This window comes from Anguilla anguilla, chromosome 12 (genome assembly GCF_013347855.1).
Source record: "Anguilla anguilla isolate fAngAng1 chromosome 12, fAngAng1.pri, whole genome shotgun sequence".
NCBI classification, from domain to species: domain Eukaryota; kingdom Metazoa; phylum Chordata; class Actinopteri; order Anguilliformes; family Anguillidae; genus Anguilla; species Anguilla anguilla.
Window position 1 is genome coordinate 30,035,758 of NC_049212.1, and position 16,538 is coordinate 30,052,295.

Here is a 16,538-nt window from a genome sequence, read left to right on the forward strand (position 1 = left end):
CAACAAGTTGTGAAGGCCCCGCCTCACCCCCGAGTACAATACTTCAATACAATCAATTACGCCTTTTGGACACACTTGTGCAAAAAAAAAAAAAAAAAAGCGCATTTGCCAGGCTACAAAATGATATAGGCCGTTTACCAGAATGTAACTAATTTTCAGTTAGAATAGAAGAATTTATTTTAGAATAACATTTCCCAGTACTTTGTATGTGTGTCTGGTCTGTATTTTCCTGTTGAATTGCCCTTGCTACATTGTACATGACATAACATTTTATACTTATGTATATGTAACAATGTGATTGGTTTTAAAATGCCAGTAGCCTATGCCAGAAGCAGATCTAAATGATTCCTACTAAGGTGCGTCACTGGGGATTTTCTTTTAAGAGGGTGTGGTGTTTTTTTTTTTGAGAGGCGTTATGAGCCTTGGCTCTGACAACCTGAAGCCTTGTTCTATAGAAACAGCTTGTTTCAGGAAGTCAGGACAGATCCCACAGTGCGTAGCTGGAAGTTAACTATTAAACGGTTTAATTCAGTTATGTACTACATTAACTTGTAGCTTGCGGTTTTGACCGACCTCCAGCGATTTACTTATTTCATAAACTTTAGGGAACTTAATTGAATTTGAAATTTGAAGATTGCACACTTCATTACGAATATAACGTGCAGTGATACTTGCAGCTCTACAATGTGCGACACCGCTAAAAACTCTGAACTGGCTATAGGAGCCGGCTTGGCAGAACCATCGCCTCAGCAGCTGGGAAGCTCTGTGACCCGGTCAAGATATCCGAAGTGTAAGACTAATTTTAAAGATCAGCCCTTATTTGTGGATTCCACCTTTCCCACGGAGGGCATGGAGCAGTCCGGCCTGAAATGGAAGCGACCCAAGGTAAACTATACCGTGAAGAATCGTGGTCATGCAATTTATTTATTTATTTATTTATTTATTTTGCTGAATTTCATTTTAGACTATTTAACATCATGGTATGAGCTAAACTAGGATAGCCCACACTGTGATCTCGCAGGACAGTTATTTTGAACGCATGATTGACGGTACGGCGGTGGGGTGTGTCTGGAATTGTATTCTGCACATCTGTAATGGATAAGAACGTCTGCCAAATGCCTGTAATGTAATGTAATGATACTGTTGGGAAGTTACACGAAGATACTCCTTTAGGGGTCTTGGGCATGCATATGTTCTGCCACATGATGACTTGAAGAAGTGGCTTGCCTTGCTTGATAAGCCAAATGGTAAGGCGAAGATTCTGGCTACACCTCAAGTTCTGATACCCAAAACACCTAATCACCTTTTCTCGTAGCAAATCGCGGGTTTCTTCCAGTTAGACGTAGTTAATATGGGATCCGGAAACTGGGAAGAATAAGACCGTGGCTCTGCCTGCCTCAAGCTTAATTGGGAATGATGTCTTAGTCACCAGATGTTCCACCGATGGTCCTCTGAGTAAAGGCCATTGGTCCAGTTACTCTGCACAGGAGCATCATTGAAATGCATTGGATCACTTTAAGCTGCTACAGTAACACCATGACGTGATGGAGATGATAAAGTACAAACACTTTGTAGTGTACCTTTGTACCTGTACCTTTATGCACATTTCTTATCAGTTGTGACTCCTGAAACTGCAAGCACTGATCTCTCCATTGGCTGTATAGCTCATGCTGCCTTTGTCCAGTGGGTATGAAATATCAGTATGTCTTTGGATCTTTCCCCTTTGTCGATGTTCAGGGGTTTTGTCTCTCTGGGATCCTGTTGGACCGGTTTATGTTTTCCATGGTGGTTTTAACTGGTGCATTTATCCCAGTCTTAAGCTTTGTATTGTTTGAATTGATATGAAGCCATTTTAATTTGGAGGATCCATGTGGGAGTTTAACCCTTTCATATGGATCCTATTCAATAATTAAAAATATTTCCCCAAATCTATATATAATCATTGCATATCAAGTCTGGCCAGGGACCCCCTACAGTACCTTCAAGGACCCCCTGTTGAAAACCAGGTTCCTGGAGCTTTGCCATAGAGATGCCATAGATATTTATTGTGCGTACTAGCTTCGCTGTCTCCATGGCATTCATTTAATATGTCCTTTGGCTCTGCATTTATGAAGAAAATAGTAACTGCCCCTTTCCCAAAAAAAAAAATGAAATGTCACATAAAAAATCACAAAGCTTTTCGTAGAAAAAGTTAAAAAGCTGAAAAAAAAGGTTCTTTTGAAGCAACAAATTAATGTACTCTTTCATCCCTAAATTACAATGCCTTTACTCAAAAATATTAACGTAATCCTTTGTGTTGTAACAGTAATCCAGCACAACACTAAATTACATGGCAAATTAGATAATCTCAAGGGCAATATCCATGTACAGTTGCTCTTGTCATATAAGGTGGCTGTATATTGGATTTCAAAAACTGAGGACAGGAGCCGACGTGCATTATGATCATAATGCTAGGCTATTTGTTTATGTGCGGTCAAAGCAATAGGCAAAACCTAACCAGACATTTTTAGGAATTTATAAATCCCACCTGGACGGAATTTTTTTTCGGTCACCTAAGGAAGAGATGTCTGGGAATAAAAGTTCATCTGGTCAGCCTACTGTTATGTTGCAAAAGTTTTACGGTGTTGTGGAGAGGTGAAGTATCAGCTGGGCCTCTCTCTCTTCTCTCAGGAAATCTGTCCAACTGCACAGTTCATCATAGATGATGCCTCCCGCATGGACGTGTGTCAGGGAGATCTGAGTGAGTGATCTGCTGATTCCATCTCTCTCTCACTCGCCCCTCTGTCTTGCTCTTTCTCTCCCTCCCCTTCTCTCAGTCTTTCTTTCTCTCCCTCCCCTTCTGTCTTTCTCTCTCTCCCACCTCTCTCTCCCTTATTTTCTCTCTCACCCCTGTCTCTCTTTCATCTTGATATTTGCATACATTAAAATTTGGTCTTTACCTGGGTGGGGCAGATTTTGTGATTGTGTGAAGTTGCATCAGAATGATTAATCATTTTTGACTAAATAATATTGACAGTTCCAGATGTAAATGTTAACTGTTATCATCATTATCATCAAACCTGCAGGTGTGCTGTTGATTATTTAGTTGTTTATTTGTCATGTTAGGTTAGCAGGGGTTAAAAAGCCCCCCCCCCCCCCCCCCCCAGGCCACTGTAACTATTTCTCCACACTGTGATACAGTGCTTAGGCTTTTGTCTGTGACGTTTCAAGATGAGCACAGCTACTTGTCGTCCTGTTTGCATGGGAAACATCTAGCTATGGGAGAACTGTTTTAAAGAAATGAGCCACGGAAGTGGTGAAGGTGCTTTCGGACAGAACATGCGCTCACTGCACCTCGCTTCTGTGCTTCATCTCACTCTGCAGGCTGCCTGCCACGCTGCACGGCACAGTGGAACTGGCCGAGGACAGCGTTCCATGTGTAGCTAGCGATAACACTGCATGCACGCGTTGCGATTGGGGCGGTTGGGATTTTGTGAAGCTGTAGGAGATTCAGGGTTCTCTCCAGAATTAAAAAAAAAACACCAGGCAGTGGTGTCTGCAAAGCGGGATGGAGTTTTTGCATTTTCATACCACCTTAAAAAAATCATGTCTTACATTATGAGAACTTGATAGACACACACAAAAAAGGCTTCAGATATCGATGGTTAAGAACCATAAATATTTTTATTTGATTGATTCCTGGAAGGGGCCATCTCTGCACTCCCTTGACATGGTCAGGACTCGATTATGGACTATGAAATACAGCCATCTTGTTCCGCATCCCTGTTTGAGCAATCATTCTCTGTATTGCTAGCTAACTTTGATTTAACTCTTGAGTTGAAATTGAACACCTTCATTTAGTTGCAAAGTGTTACTGATGGGTTGCTGGCTATGTAGGTGTTACTCAACTAGCTAGCTAACGCAACTAGCTTTTTATTTAGAGAAGAATTTAATTGTTGCTTCAATCAATACACACAGCCTGCTAAAATAATATTTCTTCCAATATCTTTCTCCAATATTTCCCATTTCTACTTCTTAGCTGTTGCTGCTGCTGTGGGGACAAACAGCAGGTTTGCCAAAGCTATCCATTAAAAACAATAATGGATGGGAAAAAATAAGTTTTGGGCTTCTTTCGCGCAGAATCTTGGATATAGGTTTACAACAAATGGTTGCAGCTGTATGTTCTCACTGAAAGCATCTAAATAACATTTGCATAGTGTTAAAAAAACAAGTCTTCTCTAGTACTAATGAATAAGACATTTTTTTTACCTTAAACTATGTACACACCGAGGCCTGCTTTCATTGGCTGTCAGTAGTAGTAGGTCGATCACACCTTGTTTACAGTCTTTAGAGCTACACGTTGGAGCTTTCCAGAGCACTCGGTTAAAGTAATGTAATACAGCTTTTTGTTCAGGACAGACAGATCTTCTGGTTGAAATTTTGTCAGTGTGTCAGTTGTATTCTTCACGCTCTCTTTCTTTTCTGGCATTACAGATATAGGCACTTGTGTTGGCAAAACAGAGGTTACACAAAAAAACTATGTACAATATAGATTATGCTAGATATAGATTACAGATTAAACTGCAAAATTATGGATTGGTTAAAAAAAGGTGTGCGCATATGTGTGTGTTTGTCTGTGTGTTGTGTGTGTGAGTGCATGCGATTCTGCGTGTGTGTGTATGATGTGGTCTCTCTCTCCTTCTCTCTCAGATGACTGCTGGTTCTTGTCCGCGGTGGCGTCGCTCTCTCTACACCGCCACCTTCTGGAGCGTGTGATACCTAAGGGTCAGAGCTTCCAGGAGGGCTATACCGGATGCTTCGTCTTCCGGGTCAGCCTGTCTTTTTTGGACGCTACTAGACCCTGATCCAGGATCAGTTTTGGGCTTCTTATGAGAAGTTTTGTTGTAGGGTTATGGGTGAATGAGCTGATTTTGGATTAGTCATTGAGAGCAAAGTCCAATGAGAGCTTTATGGGTTTTAGTTAGGTTCTCATGAGTGGGAATGTCCCTCCAGCAGCTGTAGGTTTCTGTGTAATATCCTTTAGGCCAGGACTGCCCAACACTGTTTCTGGAGATTTTGAAAACCTACCATCCTGTAGGTTTCCACTTCAACCCTAACAACACATGCCTTATATAACAGCTAGAGATGTTGTTGAACTGCTAATGGATAGAATCAGGTGTGCTGAATTAGGGTTCAATTGAAAACCTGCAGGGTGGCAGATCTCCAGGAAAACGGTTGGGCTGCCCTACTTTAGGCCCTTAAGCTCCTGCTTTCCAAGAAAAGTGCCAATATCCTCCCTCTCTCTTCTCCAGTCAGATGTGCAGAAACCCTGGGGCAGAGAGGAAGTCAGTTATACAGGGTTGCTTGCGTTACTGTTCCAGCAAGTTCTTTGGGGCCTGTTGTGTGTATTGTCAGTTGCACTGGAGGAATGGTTTGTGGTTTGCGGGTGACGCAGCCATGACTCGTGAAATTTGATAGGGACCATTTGTGAGAGAATTAAAAGCTGATGGCAGGTCTTTCTAGTCCATGAAGAGCAACATGTTACACTGAAACTGTGCCATTCAGAGCTTTATTTTGAATTTGGCATAAACCTTTACCCTGTAAACCTTTACCCCGTTTACACTAGTTATAAAAACTTGTAGCAGCAAAAATGTTATGTATTTTATTTTTATTGACTGTCCCCCGTAGTGTAGGTTTCAGCATAGTAAAATATATGGTTCTCGGGATATTAACACTTGGATACTAATGTCATCTGGAGGGGACAAAAATGAATGTCTGGGTATTAGAAGGATATATAAAAATTACAGAAGCTGCCAGCTGACCAATTACAACCAGGATAGAAGAGTAAGGCAGCATCTTTGTGTTGCCTGAGCCCTTACCTCTTCTCTGCCTCTCCCCCCCCCCCCCGCCCCCCCCCCCCCTTAAGCCAATTGCATAACCGCCTTCCTATCCCCCAGTTCTGGCAATACGGTGAATGGCAAGAAGTGAAGATCGACGACTTCCTGCCGACTCGGAACGGCCAGCTGGTGTTCTTGCGCTGCTCCAGAAAGGACGAGTTTTGGAGCCCCCTGCTGGAGAAGGCCTACGCCAAGTCAGTGTCCACGCCACCCCATTCGTTTCACTGCCGAGCTACAGTCAATGTACAGTTACAATTGAGTCATGTGCAGAACGTCCCCCATTACTGTCACCGTGACTACGCCAGCTTAGTGAACAGCAAGGAGGACATTTACTGCGCGTTAGTCCACGTTTTCTCAAGTGTCTTCCGTGCAGGAATGCAGAGCATCCTGTTAAAAACATGCCTAATTCTCTCATCCGGTCATCCAGCAGAGTAGACCGCCCCTTCTCCACAGTGTGTTTCAGTGTCTGCTGATCTCTTTTTACCTGCAAAACGTTGAGTGGCACGGCACATTATTTGCGGTTTTAAATGACGTTTTTTATGGGTTCCCATACGTTGGTGCTGAGATGACGTGATTAAGTCTGATGCAGTACGCATGCTGCCTCATCCAAGGCGTGGTTCGGAGTATTTGGTGTATCCCTCCTGCATTGTTTGGCTCCCCCTCTCTTTCCCAGGCTGAAGGGGGGGTACGGGGCGCTCGACATGGGCCTCCCCCACGAGGCCATGCTGGACATGACGGGGGGCGTGACGCAGGCGATGAGCATAATGATGCTGCCCATGGACCTGGTCAGCTTCCTGCAGCCGCTGCTTCGGAAGGGAACGCTCATAAACTGCGCCAGCTTCAAGGTGCCATGACGACTGACTGCCGTTACTGCGTTCCGGTTATTTACCCGGCTTACCTGCCATTTAACCAGACATTTCCAAGAAGAAATGTCTGTCTGAGTAAAGTAGGCAGTATACTTCGTAAGAAGTGGAACTTCTTGAGCAAAATGAAGCAATGAGAACAACTGAAGAACAAAAAAACGCGGTGTTGTGTGTTCGTACGGTGCAGTGTGCGACGGCCTCCAGGAAGAACTTTTGGAAAACTTCTTTCTTGTTCTCCGACCTCCCCCTCTCAGCTATTGGTCCAAATATCACATGGTTGGTTACGTCACGGTTGAGAGTACAGAGGGCAGACTTCACATGCTAATGTACGGAGAGTCAACGCCAATCTCTCTTCTGTAGAGATGGGAATTCTGTGAGTTCGCGCATGTTTGATGAATGGTGCTACTCGTTTCAGCAAGTCATCAAAATGCCTGGCACACATTTGGAAATAAGAGAAAGTGGACCCCCTCGTCTAAACTCCGCATTTGCCGAATGTACAGACAAAACTCTCCATTCTCCGTCCTACTCTGATTTAGAGGGCGAACGTACCATCTCCTTCACCTTTTTTTTCTTCTTTTGCATAGCTAGATAAAATTCACCCACTTTAACCACTTTAAACTTTTTGTTTTGCGTTGTGATCTCGCATACATCCATGGCGTAGCCTCGAGACGGAGGTCTGGGAGAGATTCCAGCCCCGGTTAATAACTGCCTCGTAATTATTCACGCCCCAGTGGCGTGGAGTGACTTTAAATGGTGCGGTGTTCTCACTGAGTATATCGACAACAGTGTTTGTGGACATGTTTGCCGGTGGTTCTCAATCCTGAAGTTCTTTCTTCTTACTGAGTATGCTGCCAGCTTTAACCTCTTTCTGTTCGTCCTCTTTTACATACCTAGTTGACTCACATATGTATGATGTAATAAGAATAAGGACCTCACACTCTCAGAAGGGTTCTAGAAGGCTCCTCTGTGTTCAAGGGTTCTTTGTAAGGCAGAATGGTTCAATCAGGATGTTTTTAATACTTTTCACACCTACCATAGATGGTTACGTAAAGAACTAAGTTAAGCCAAAGGACCTTTTTCTGAGAGTGTAGTGTATAAAAACTGTGTTTCTCTGTGTCTTTATGTGCATACAGGGCCCTTTTGGACAGAAGAATGAGTTTGGAATCATTTTTCGACATGCCTATTCACTGACGGGGGTGGAGAAGGTATCACCCCCTGCTGGGCTTTAAAATTGTTGCCGACTGTATTTATTGCAGTCAGTCGTGTGCGAGTGAAAAATGCAACGGTCAACATGGCACCGTGATGTCACCCTCTCTGTCCCTCCCAGGTTAGGACCAAATTTGGGCATGTGGACCTGGTGCGCGTGCACAACCCCTGGGGGATGGGGGAGTGGCTGGGGCCCTGGAGTGACATTAACGGGTATGAATGGGTGTTCAGGCCTTGGGACAGGCAACTCAACGGCCTGTAATTTTGATTGTAGCTTTCCCAGTATCCTGCTCTTGTGGTGTTTTCTTACCATGGTAAAAGCATTTTTTTGGTAAGTCCGTTTGGTTAAAAGTGTCTGCAAAATTATAATATATTTTCAACTGTACGGCACCCAATTCAGACTACACAGCCAAGCATGATGTTTTGGTGCCATGCTTTCTGTGTACTTGCCGATAGGCATGGACTATAGTTAATGGGTTATAGTGGTAAAGCTCAATAAGTATAATAAAAAAAATAATGTAAAGCTACCATGGCCTTCTAGTGTCTGCAGATTTACTTAGGCAGCTTGCTCAAAGGAGGGTTTTGTGTGTGTGTCTTTGTGTGCGTATGTGTGTGCGTCTGTGTGCATACCTGTTTGTGTGTGCGTGTGTGTGTGTATGTGTTCATACACGTGCGTGTGTGTGTGTATGTGTGTTTGTGTGTGTGTGTGTGTGTGTGTATGTGTTCATACACGTGCCTGTGTGTGTGTATGTGTGTGTGTGTATGTGTTCATACACGTGCGTGTGTGTGTGTGTGTGTATGTGCTCATACACGTGCCTGTGTGTGTGCCTTCAGCCCAGAGTGGAGAGTGGTCAGTGAGGAGGAGCAGAGGCGACTGAGCCGAGTCAGCAGGGATGACGGAGAGTTCTGGTGGGTCCTATGAAACGCCTAGCAGTCCGTTGAGTGCTCTTTCAGTAAAGACCTAGACATGAGCTGGGCCCTGTACAGGCCTGAGCCTCGTGACTCATAAGCGTGAGTCCTAGCTGTGCCAGTAGTTGGCCATTATCAGGAAACTGGCAATGGGGGACACAGCTGGCCTTATCATGCCAGGAGAATGGGTGGGGTTAAAAAGGTTGTTTGGGTTACCTCTGCCTTAGTTCCTCCCAACTTCATGCTAGTTATTTGTAGCCTGCCGGTTTTTATTTGAGAGACACACCTCTCCTCTTTTGCTTGCGTGTCAGAGGAATACACACACTACAGCCGCAGTGTTTCATGAACAGGTTTGTAAAGACAATGTTCTGCTGTGTGGATGGGTCCCACACGAACCATACCATATTAGTGCCGACTATGGTTGGCAGCCCTGCAGGGCGAAGTATAGATTAAATTCAGTTCAAATCATATTATTTGTCACATGTCGAGCGTAACAGTGCAAACAGTGCAATGTAATTCCTATTTGCAGGGTCTCCCGACAATGCTAGCATTGCCCAAGGGAGACAGGGTTTCAGTTAGTCAGGGTGACGGCATGTCATTGCACACCAGCGACCCCCACTGGTCAAACGGAGGCCCGGATTTCAGCCTGTCGAGCTGTGCACGAAGGGCCTTCCTCCAGCTCTGTGCAAGCCCAAACGCAATCTGTGGCGTTGTGGGAAGTGCGGCTGATGTCACATGCTTCGGAGGGGAGCGCATGCATTGTTTGCGCTCTTCCAAATCGATTGCGGAGGTGGCGGCAGCGAGCGCAGACGAATGCAGTCGCGCGTTCTCATAAAAGGTTGGGATAAAAGGTGGCAAGCGCTTTAAAAAAAAAAAAAAGAAAAAGAAATGCTTCAAAAACAATACCACCTCCGTCTCTTTTCTCTGCCTCTCTGTGCCCACGTCCGCCCGCTCTCCTCAGGATGTCGGTGCCTGATTTCCGTCAGCACTTTGACTCAATGGAGCTGTGTCACCTCCACGACGGCGTGCTGAGCGAGCTGGGCTCCAGCCGACGGCCCTGGCACTGCACGGTGCATTACGGGCGCTGGGAGCGCAGCCGGACCGCGGGAGGCCAGCCCAACGGAGGTAGCGAAGATCTCCGTCTGCCTTTCCCTCAGCAAACTTTACAGCGCTGAATTCCATCCCTCTGCACGTTCCTTAAGCGCTTCATTCCGTCCCGTGCACATCTGTGCGTGTGTGTGTGTGTGTGTGTGTGTGTGCAGGCTGGTTCTGGCAGAATCCTCAGTTCGCCCTGACCCTGCTTAAGGAAGACAGTGACAATGGTGGTGTTAAACCGACTTGCACCTTCCTGGTGGCATTAATGCAGAAGCAGAAAAGACGTACTGCAGCAAAGATGGGCTTGAATGTGCACATCTATCAGGTAACAGCACCTGCATACACCCTGCACATCTACCAGTTAATCAACACCTGCACACACCCTGCACATCTACCGGTTAATCAACACCTGCATACACCCTGCACATCTACCAGTTAACCAACACCTGCACATACCCTGCACAACTATCAGGTAACAACACCTGCACACACCATGCACATCTACCAGGAAACAACACCTGCACACACCCTGCACATCCATCAGGTCAACCTGATAAACATATGCACTTCTAAGGCAACAAAGACCAAATACAGGACACTATTCTAGGCAGCACATATACAGTACCACATCTGCTGTACAGGCATATGACAGCATGTGTCACTGTTTGCCCTAATATGTGTGTGTGTGTGTGTGTGTGTGTGTGTGTGCGAATATGCGTCTGTCTGCACGTGTGCGTGCATTTGTGCATGTGTGTACGTATGTGTACATATATGTCTGTGTACATGTATTTGTGCGTGTGTGTGTGGGTGTGTGTGTGTGTGCATGTGTGTACATATGTATGTGTGTTATGCAGGCTCGCTCAGACTGTTCATTCCTCTCTTCGCTGGACTTCACTTTGCAACAACCCCTGCTCAGCCTGCAACAGTACAACCCCCGCGCGGAGGTGGTGCTCAGTGGTCACCTAGCACCTGGAAATTACATCATAATCCCTTCAATGGCAGAGGCCAATCGAGAGGGAGAGTTCATGCTGCGAATCTTAACAGAGAAGGGGAACACAGCTGTGTGAGTGGAGCATGTTTATAAGACTAGTCAGGAAGGAGGTAGCCATATAAGCACACTGTCAGCTCATCTTGATCTTTAGGGGGTGCTCTGAATTGTCCTTTATGAAGTTTTAAAGCCATGTTCACACCATTCAAGTTTGATAGTAGTAATTCTTACATATCCATGTTTGCTTGAATTACCAGCCAGTGACCCTGCAGGTAAAATTAATGCCATATTGCCAGGGGCAGGCGTGTATGTTTGAAATGAAAATGTGTTGGCTGCTCGTTTTGTTTTTGTCATTTTTTTTTTACTGGATGAAATGCTTTGTGTGATCATGCAGTTGTTTTGTTTGCAGGCCTACTGGTATTCACAGGATGGTTGAAAACCTCCCCACTGAGGTAAAGACAGCACAGGTTAGTCCCAGAGGCCCCTCCCACATGCTGCACCTCTGCCCCACTGGAGTTCCTGGGTTTGATTCACTTCACAGACATTCTGGGCCCAGGCCCCCCATTAGCAAGCCCAAGAGTGACAGTGGCAACAACTCAAAGTCAGAAACCTTGGGTGGATCCGATCCGGCCCACTTCAAGCATTGCCCTATATACAAAGTCTGGCTGTGGTATTACAGAGTCGATGCGTAACATCAAGGAATTGGGCTTCAACGTTGTGAGATGTAAATATTTCTGCATCCACAACACCATTGAATGACATTACTGTGCCAATATTGTCATTGTCGTTGTGACATCCTTATGTGACATCATTGTTCTAACATTGCGAGGCGTACGTGTGTACGCACAAGTCCAGGATGTTCCAGTAGTATACAAGGTACAAGGTATGAGGTAACTTTATTGTACCCAAAGGTAAATTTGTGTTGCTGTCAAGTAATTCAGACAAGCCACAGTTAAAAGCTGTGTACAACCCAGGACAATAGACACAGCACATATACTAAATGATCCATGACATAAAAAGAATGGTTTTCCATAAGGATACATTGCTAGAGGATACGATGCCCGCAGAGACACCATTTGTTTGACAATGCGATCGCTGCTGGTACAAAGGCCTTTTTATATCTGCCAGCTCCACGTCTCGGGGACCTGCACCTTTGCCCGGAAGGAGGTAGCTGGACTATAAAGAGGATGGGAACAGTGTTGCAGAATACAGTTATCATGCATTAACTGTGAGGAGTAAATTGAGGGTTGGCTAAGCTGAGGCTCACCTATAAACTAACTTGCCCATTTAACCTGACAATTAGACGTACCATTCCATTTGACTGTGTGACATCACTATGTGACATCATTGTTTGAACCTTGTGAGGAGTAAGTGTGAATGCAAATGTAGAGGATGCCAATGTGATATGACAGTGAAGCATCATTTTCCAGCATTGAACACTGTGTGACGTCGCCGTGTGGCATGTTCCAGCATTGGGGGCGTATCCACACGCAGAGAATGCTGGTTGTGACATCAGCGAGTGATGCCTGTGTTTCCTCCCGCAGCTCGCCCCTCCCAGAGAGCCGCTTCTTCCCGCTGCTGCGACCCTCCGCATGCTATTTAAGAAACACTGCAACAGCGTGAGTGCGGAAGTGAGTGAGTGAGTGGAGAGAGCCCTGCACTCTCAGATGAAAGGGTTTCAAAAGGCTCCTCTGTGTCTCCATACAGGAACCCCATCTAGTTCAAGTGTTCTTTGTTGGGCAAAATGGTGCAATCTGGAAGCTAGAGCACTTTCCGCACTATTCACACAGTTCCTTAACAGACTGTAAAGGGTTCTCCTATGGAGACAAGCCAAAGAACCATTTTTTCCTGAGAGTGTAGATCCTCAGCCCAGTCAAATCCAGTAGATTTCTGTAGTGTTATAATTGTGATAGGTTGCATTGATATAGAGTGCTTTTCATATCTCAAAGCTCTTAATGCTGAACAGGGAGAGTTTCACTTCAACCATATCCTCCTAAGACCTGGCAATTAATTTTTGTCCCCAGTAGGGGATATTAGTTGCTGGTCTTCATCCCAAGAACCATATGTTCTACTATGCTGAAACCTACACTACAAGGGAAATTCTGTAACATATGCTCTATAGCATAACTGCAACATATTAACAGAAATGCCATCACTGAAATGCCGTCATTCTGTTCTCCCTCCAGAAGAAGCGCTGTGGAGCTTTACAGCTGCTCAACCTGCTTAAGGAGGTGATTGGAGAAGGTAAGTGTGAATTTCCATTCCATGCTTCGATAGGCAGGACATCAGTATCCTTACTGAACTGCACTTTGGTCTGAAGACCCTAACTCCAATCCAGGCTCTAGTCAACGTGAACAGTTATATTTTGGGAGGTCTTTTTTTATTTTGTAACAAAATGCATTTTTGTGGTTACACTCACTACCTGCAGTGAGTTAAAGACAGACTGTACGTCTAATTGCTATTAGAGGAATGCCATTTACACTGTATCTGTAGTGTACCTGATGGCTGCTTTAATTTGTTGTTTCCAATTTCCTGCTTCCTTCTCCTTTCCAGTGTTGGCTGGGTACGAGAAGGGACTTTGCCTTGAGCTCTGCAAGAGTTTTGTGGCCCTGATGGATGTATCCTTTCAGCAGACAAAATAAGGCTTATATTTAACTTGACATGATCTATTGTGTGTGTGGATACACACACACAATAGTAACAAAACGGACATCCCTCCCTGAGGCTAGCTCAGAATGGGAAAACGGTGACATGACCTTGACGATGGTGATGTCACAGAGCAATGTGTCGGGACAGTTGGACTGGGAGGAGTTTCATGAACTGTGGAAGAGGTTCAGGAAGTGGACGGTAAGATCATCCTCAAGTCAAAAGTCCAGTGCCGAATCCAAATGCCCGGTCTTTCCTGCACCTGCACTCAAGGCCAGCAGCACTGCTGGTTTCCTTTTATACCTGACACAGACAACTGCTTGATCAATGCCACTGATTGGCCAGAGATTGTACCCACCTTGTATCCCAGGTTTAAATCAGTGCTGATTAGAGGGGAAGACTGAAAACCAGCAGTACTGCTGGCCTTGAGAGCCAGATTTCACTATCCCTGCTTTAACTCATCACAGAGGAAGAAGAACACTGTGACTGACAAGATGGCAAGTCAGAGAAAAACTATGCTGTTTAAGGACATAGTAAACACATACTCCTATTATAATATTACTAAATTTCCACAAATATACAGTGCAAATGAAAGCAGGAACGAGGGGCCAACCTGTCAGTTTAAGACAACCCGTTTGTGTAAAGAAATAACCTTGCAAACATGCTGGAGCAAATTTTAAGCTACATCACCTCTGGTCCAGTTTATTTTAATCGTAGCACCACTGACGTAAACGGTATGTCAGTTTGCTTAACCAGTTTTTTTTATTGTTATCAATGTTAGTTGAGCAACTTGTATATAGCCTGTATTATGTTTTTTGTTTGAGATGCAGGTTAGGTTAATTGAAAAGTGTAGATTAATTAACTGATCTCAGCATGAATGAAAGAAGGATTCTGTCGGTCAGCAGGTGATGCTTAAAAAGTAAAGAGTGTTGTTGATCACTCTGTTGGTCACCTGTTGATTTTCTTACAGGATATCTTTGTAAAGGCTGACAAGAATAATTCGCAGTCACTTGATTACATGGAGATCGGTCCTGCTTTGAAGGCTGCAGGTAGGCTATTACACCCTGTTAATCCTCAGCAGTGACCAAACCTGCCCCTAGGGGCACTCTTTCACCTGTGCATCTGCCAGATACCCTGTACTTTTCCCACTGTTACAGTGGCCTGCTCAGTTATCTGTACTCGTCTCCCTAGGGCTGTGGGTTGATGAGTTTTTGATGCAGCTGATTGGCCTGCGGTACACGGAGCCAGATAATACCGTCAGCTATTTCGGATTCCTCTATCTGCTTCTCAAACTGGACAGCACGATCAGTAAGAGGAGAATGAGGCTCGAGAGATTGTGTGTGTGTGTGTGTGTGTGTGTGTGTGTGTGCGCATGTGCACGCATGTGCTTGTGTATGTGTGTGTGCGAGAATGTGAAAGCAAGTGCCTGCCGTGCGATTGTGAATGTGTGAGACTTCAGTGTGAATGTGTAACAAGTAGGTGTTTGGTGCAGATTTTTTTCTCATAGACACTGTGTGCATCTTTCTTTCAGGCAAATTTAATACATATGACATGGTGGGCATGGGAACAGTCTCACTCAATTTTAGACAGGTAAGGAGATGGTGCAGGTAGGATGACGGCTGTAAACGCATAATTCTGTTGTGAAAAGCATGTATACTCCATTTTGTGTGCTGTCTGCAAAGTTGACACACAGGTGACATCTTGCTGAATGAAAAGAAAGATCTTTGGCTAAAGCACTGTACTAACATTCTGCATATACAAAGCATAAAGACTTACAATTAACTTTAAATAGAGGAAACGGGACACTTAAAGTGATGCAGAGGTGGAAAATCCTGGTTCGGAAAGTAGAAGTCCTCTCCAGTATTTTGTTCCAACCTCCTGGATTTTCTAATTAGCACAATGCTTCAGTCAGGAGGTAGAACTAATTATTGAAATCAAGTGGTTGAGTTCATGGGTGGATGAAACGCATGGCAAAACTTACCTTCTGGCGTACCTTCTGACCCCAGGACTTTCCTTCTCTGATCTGATGCAATCATTTTCTGAATAAACAAAACAAATAACCATGCCTTTTCAATAGCTAATTTGTTTTAATAATTAGTTTCTCAATGTTTCATGTCTATTTTTTTTACATTTGATTTATGATTGATAGCTACACACTGATTTCTGTGCTTTCCCTTTCTACTTTCTTGCAGTGGCTTCACTTGACGATGTACAACTGAGCTCCTTCAAGACGGACTCTTTTTTCAGTTGAGAATTATGCAGCAGTAACTCTGATCAAGGATGTTGGGTTTTATTCAGTTGTTTTTAAATAATTAATTCCCCCCTCCTGTTCCTGTTTGTTGTTCCCCCATTTGTAATACCCAATCACATAATTCTTGCTTCCATTGGCGCAAAATCCTCAGTCCGTTGGGGAGGGCTCAGAGTGTCCTTGTTCATCCTCCAAAATGCGCCAACCGCAGCGTCTTTTAGCTGTGCTGTCCGAGCTAAGCAGTCGGACGGCACCTCACCAACCAGAGGAGCCGCTAATAAACATTTTATATGTTACGTATGCAGGCCTAAATATCAAACAAAAACAGTGGTATCGGTGTAACGTATTTGATGACTCGGCAAAAGTTTCAAGCCCGTCCTGTCGTTTCACATGTAGGCCTAATAGTAAAACTGGAGGCTTTGTGAAGGTGTTCCGCTTTTTAGTGCACTTGTATATTTTGGCCTCTGGAGGGAGACGTAAATATGTATGTTGTTTTCATTTCAGGTACCTACGTCTTTCAAATGTTGTACCCTCCGTACAATATAATGAAACGCTTTCAGTGTTGAGCTATGATGATTTCTTAATTTGGAGTATGATAATTAAAAAAAACATTAAAAAATATGCAATTCTCCCACTGCATTTATCCTACTAGTGTGCACTGGTGAAACATACTGGTTTTACACACCGGTCTTTGGGAACTACTGTAG

General features: G+C 44.4%; 1 protein-coding gene across 2 annotated transcripts; it reads left to right on the top strand.

Moving 5' to 3' along the window:
• Window positions 1-436: 436 nt before the first annotated feature.
• On the top strand, window positions 437-16,452 carry zgc:85932 (uncharacterized protein LOC405875 homolog). 2 transcript variants are annotated; one of them, XM_035386588.1, is made up of 20 exons: window positions 437-885; window positions 2,671-2,740; window positions 4,690-4,808; window positions 5,937-6,070; window positions 6,550-6,721; window positions 7,873-7,944; window positions 8,067-8,158; window positions 8,780-8,854; window positions 9,816-9,979; window positions 10,117-10,274; window positions 10,804-11,012; window positions 11,347-11,404; window positions 12,482-12,568; window positions 13,124-13,181; window positions 13,491-13,555; window positions 13,716-13,784; window positions 14,554-14,632; window positions 14,775-14,891; window positions 15,115-15,173; window positions 15,776-16,452. In XM_035386588.1, exons 1-20 carry the CDS (start codon window positions 685-687, stop codon window positions 15,800-15,802), a joined length of 2,085 nt encoding a protein of 694 aa, XP_035242479.1. In that variant the 5' UTR covers window positions 437-684; the 3' UTR covers window positions 15,803-16,452. The 2 variants fall into 2 exon arrangements, with proteins under 2 accessions (XP_035242479.1, XP_035242480.1); XM_035386589.1 differs by having other exon boundaries at window positions 12,482-12,556.
• The last annotated feature ends 86 nt before the right edge of the window (window positions 16,453-16,538 follow it).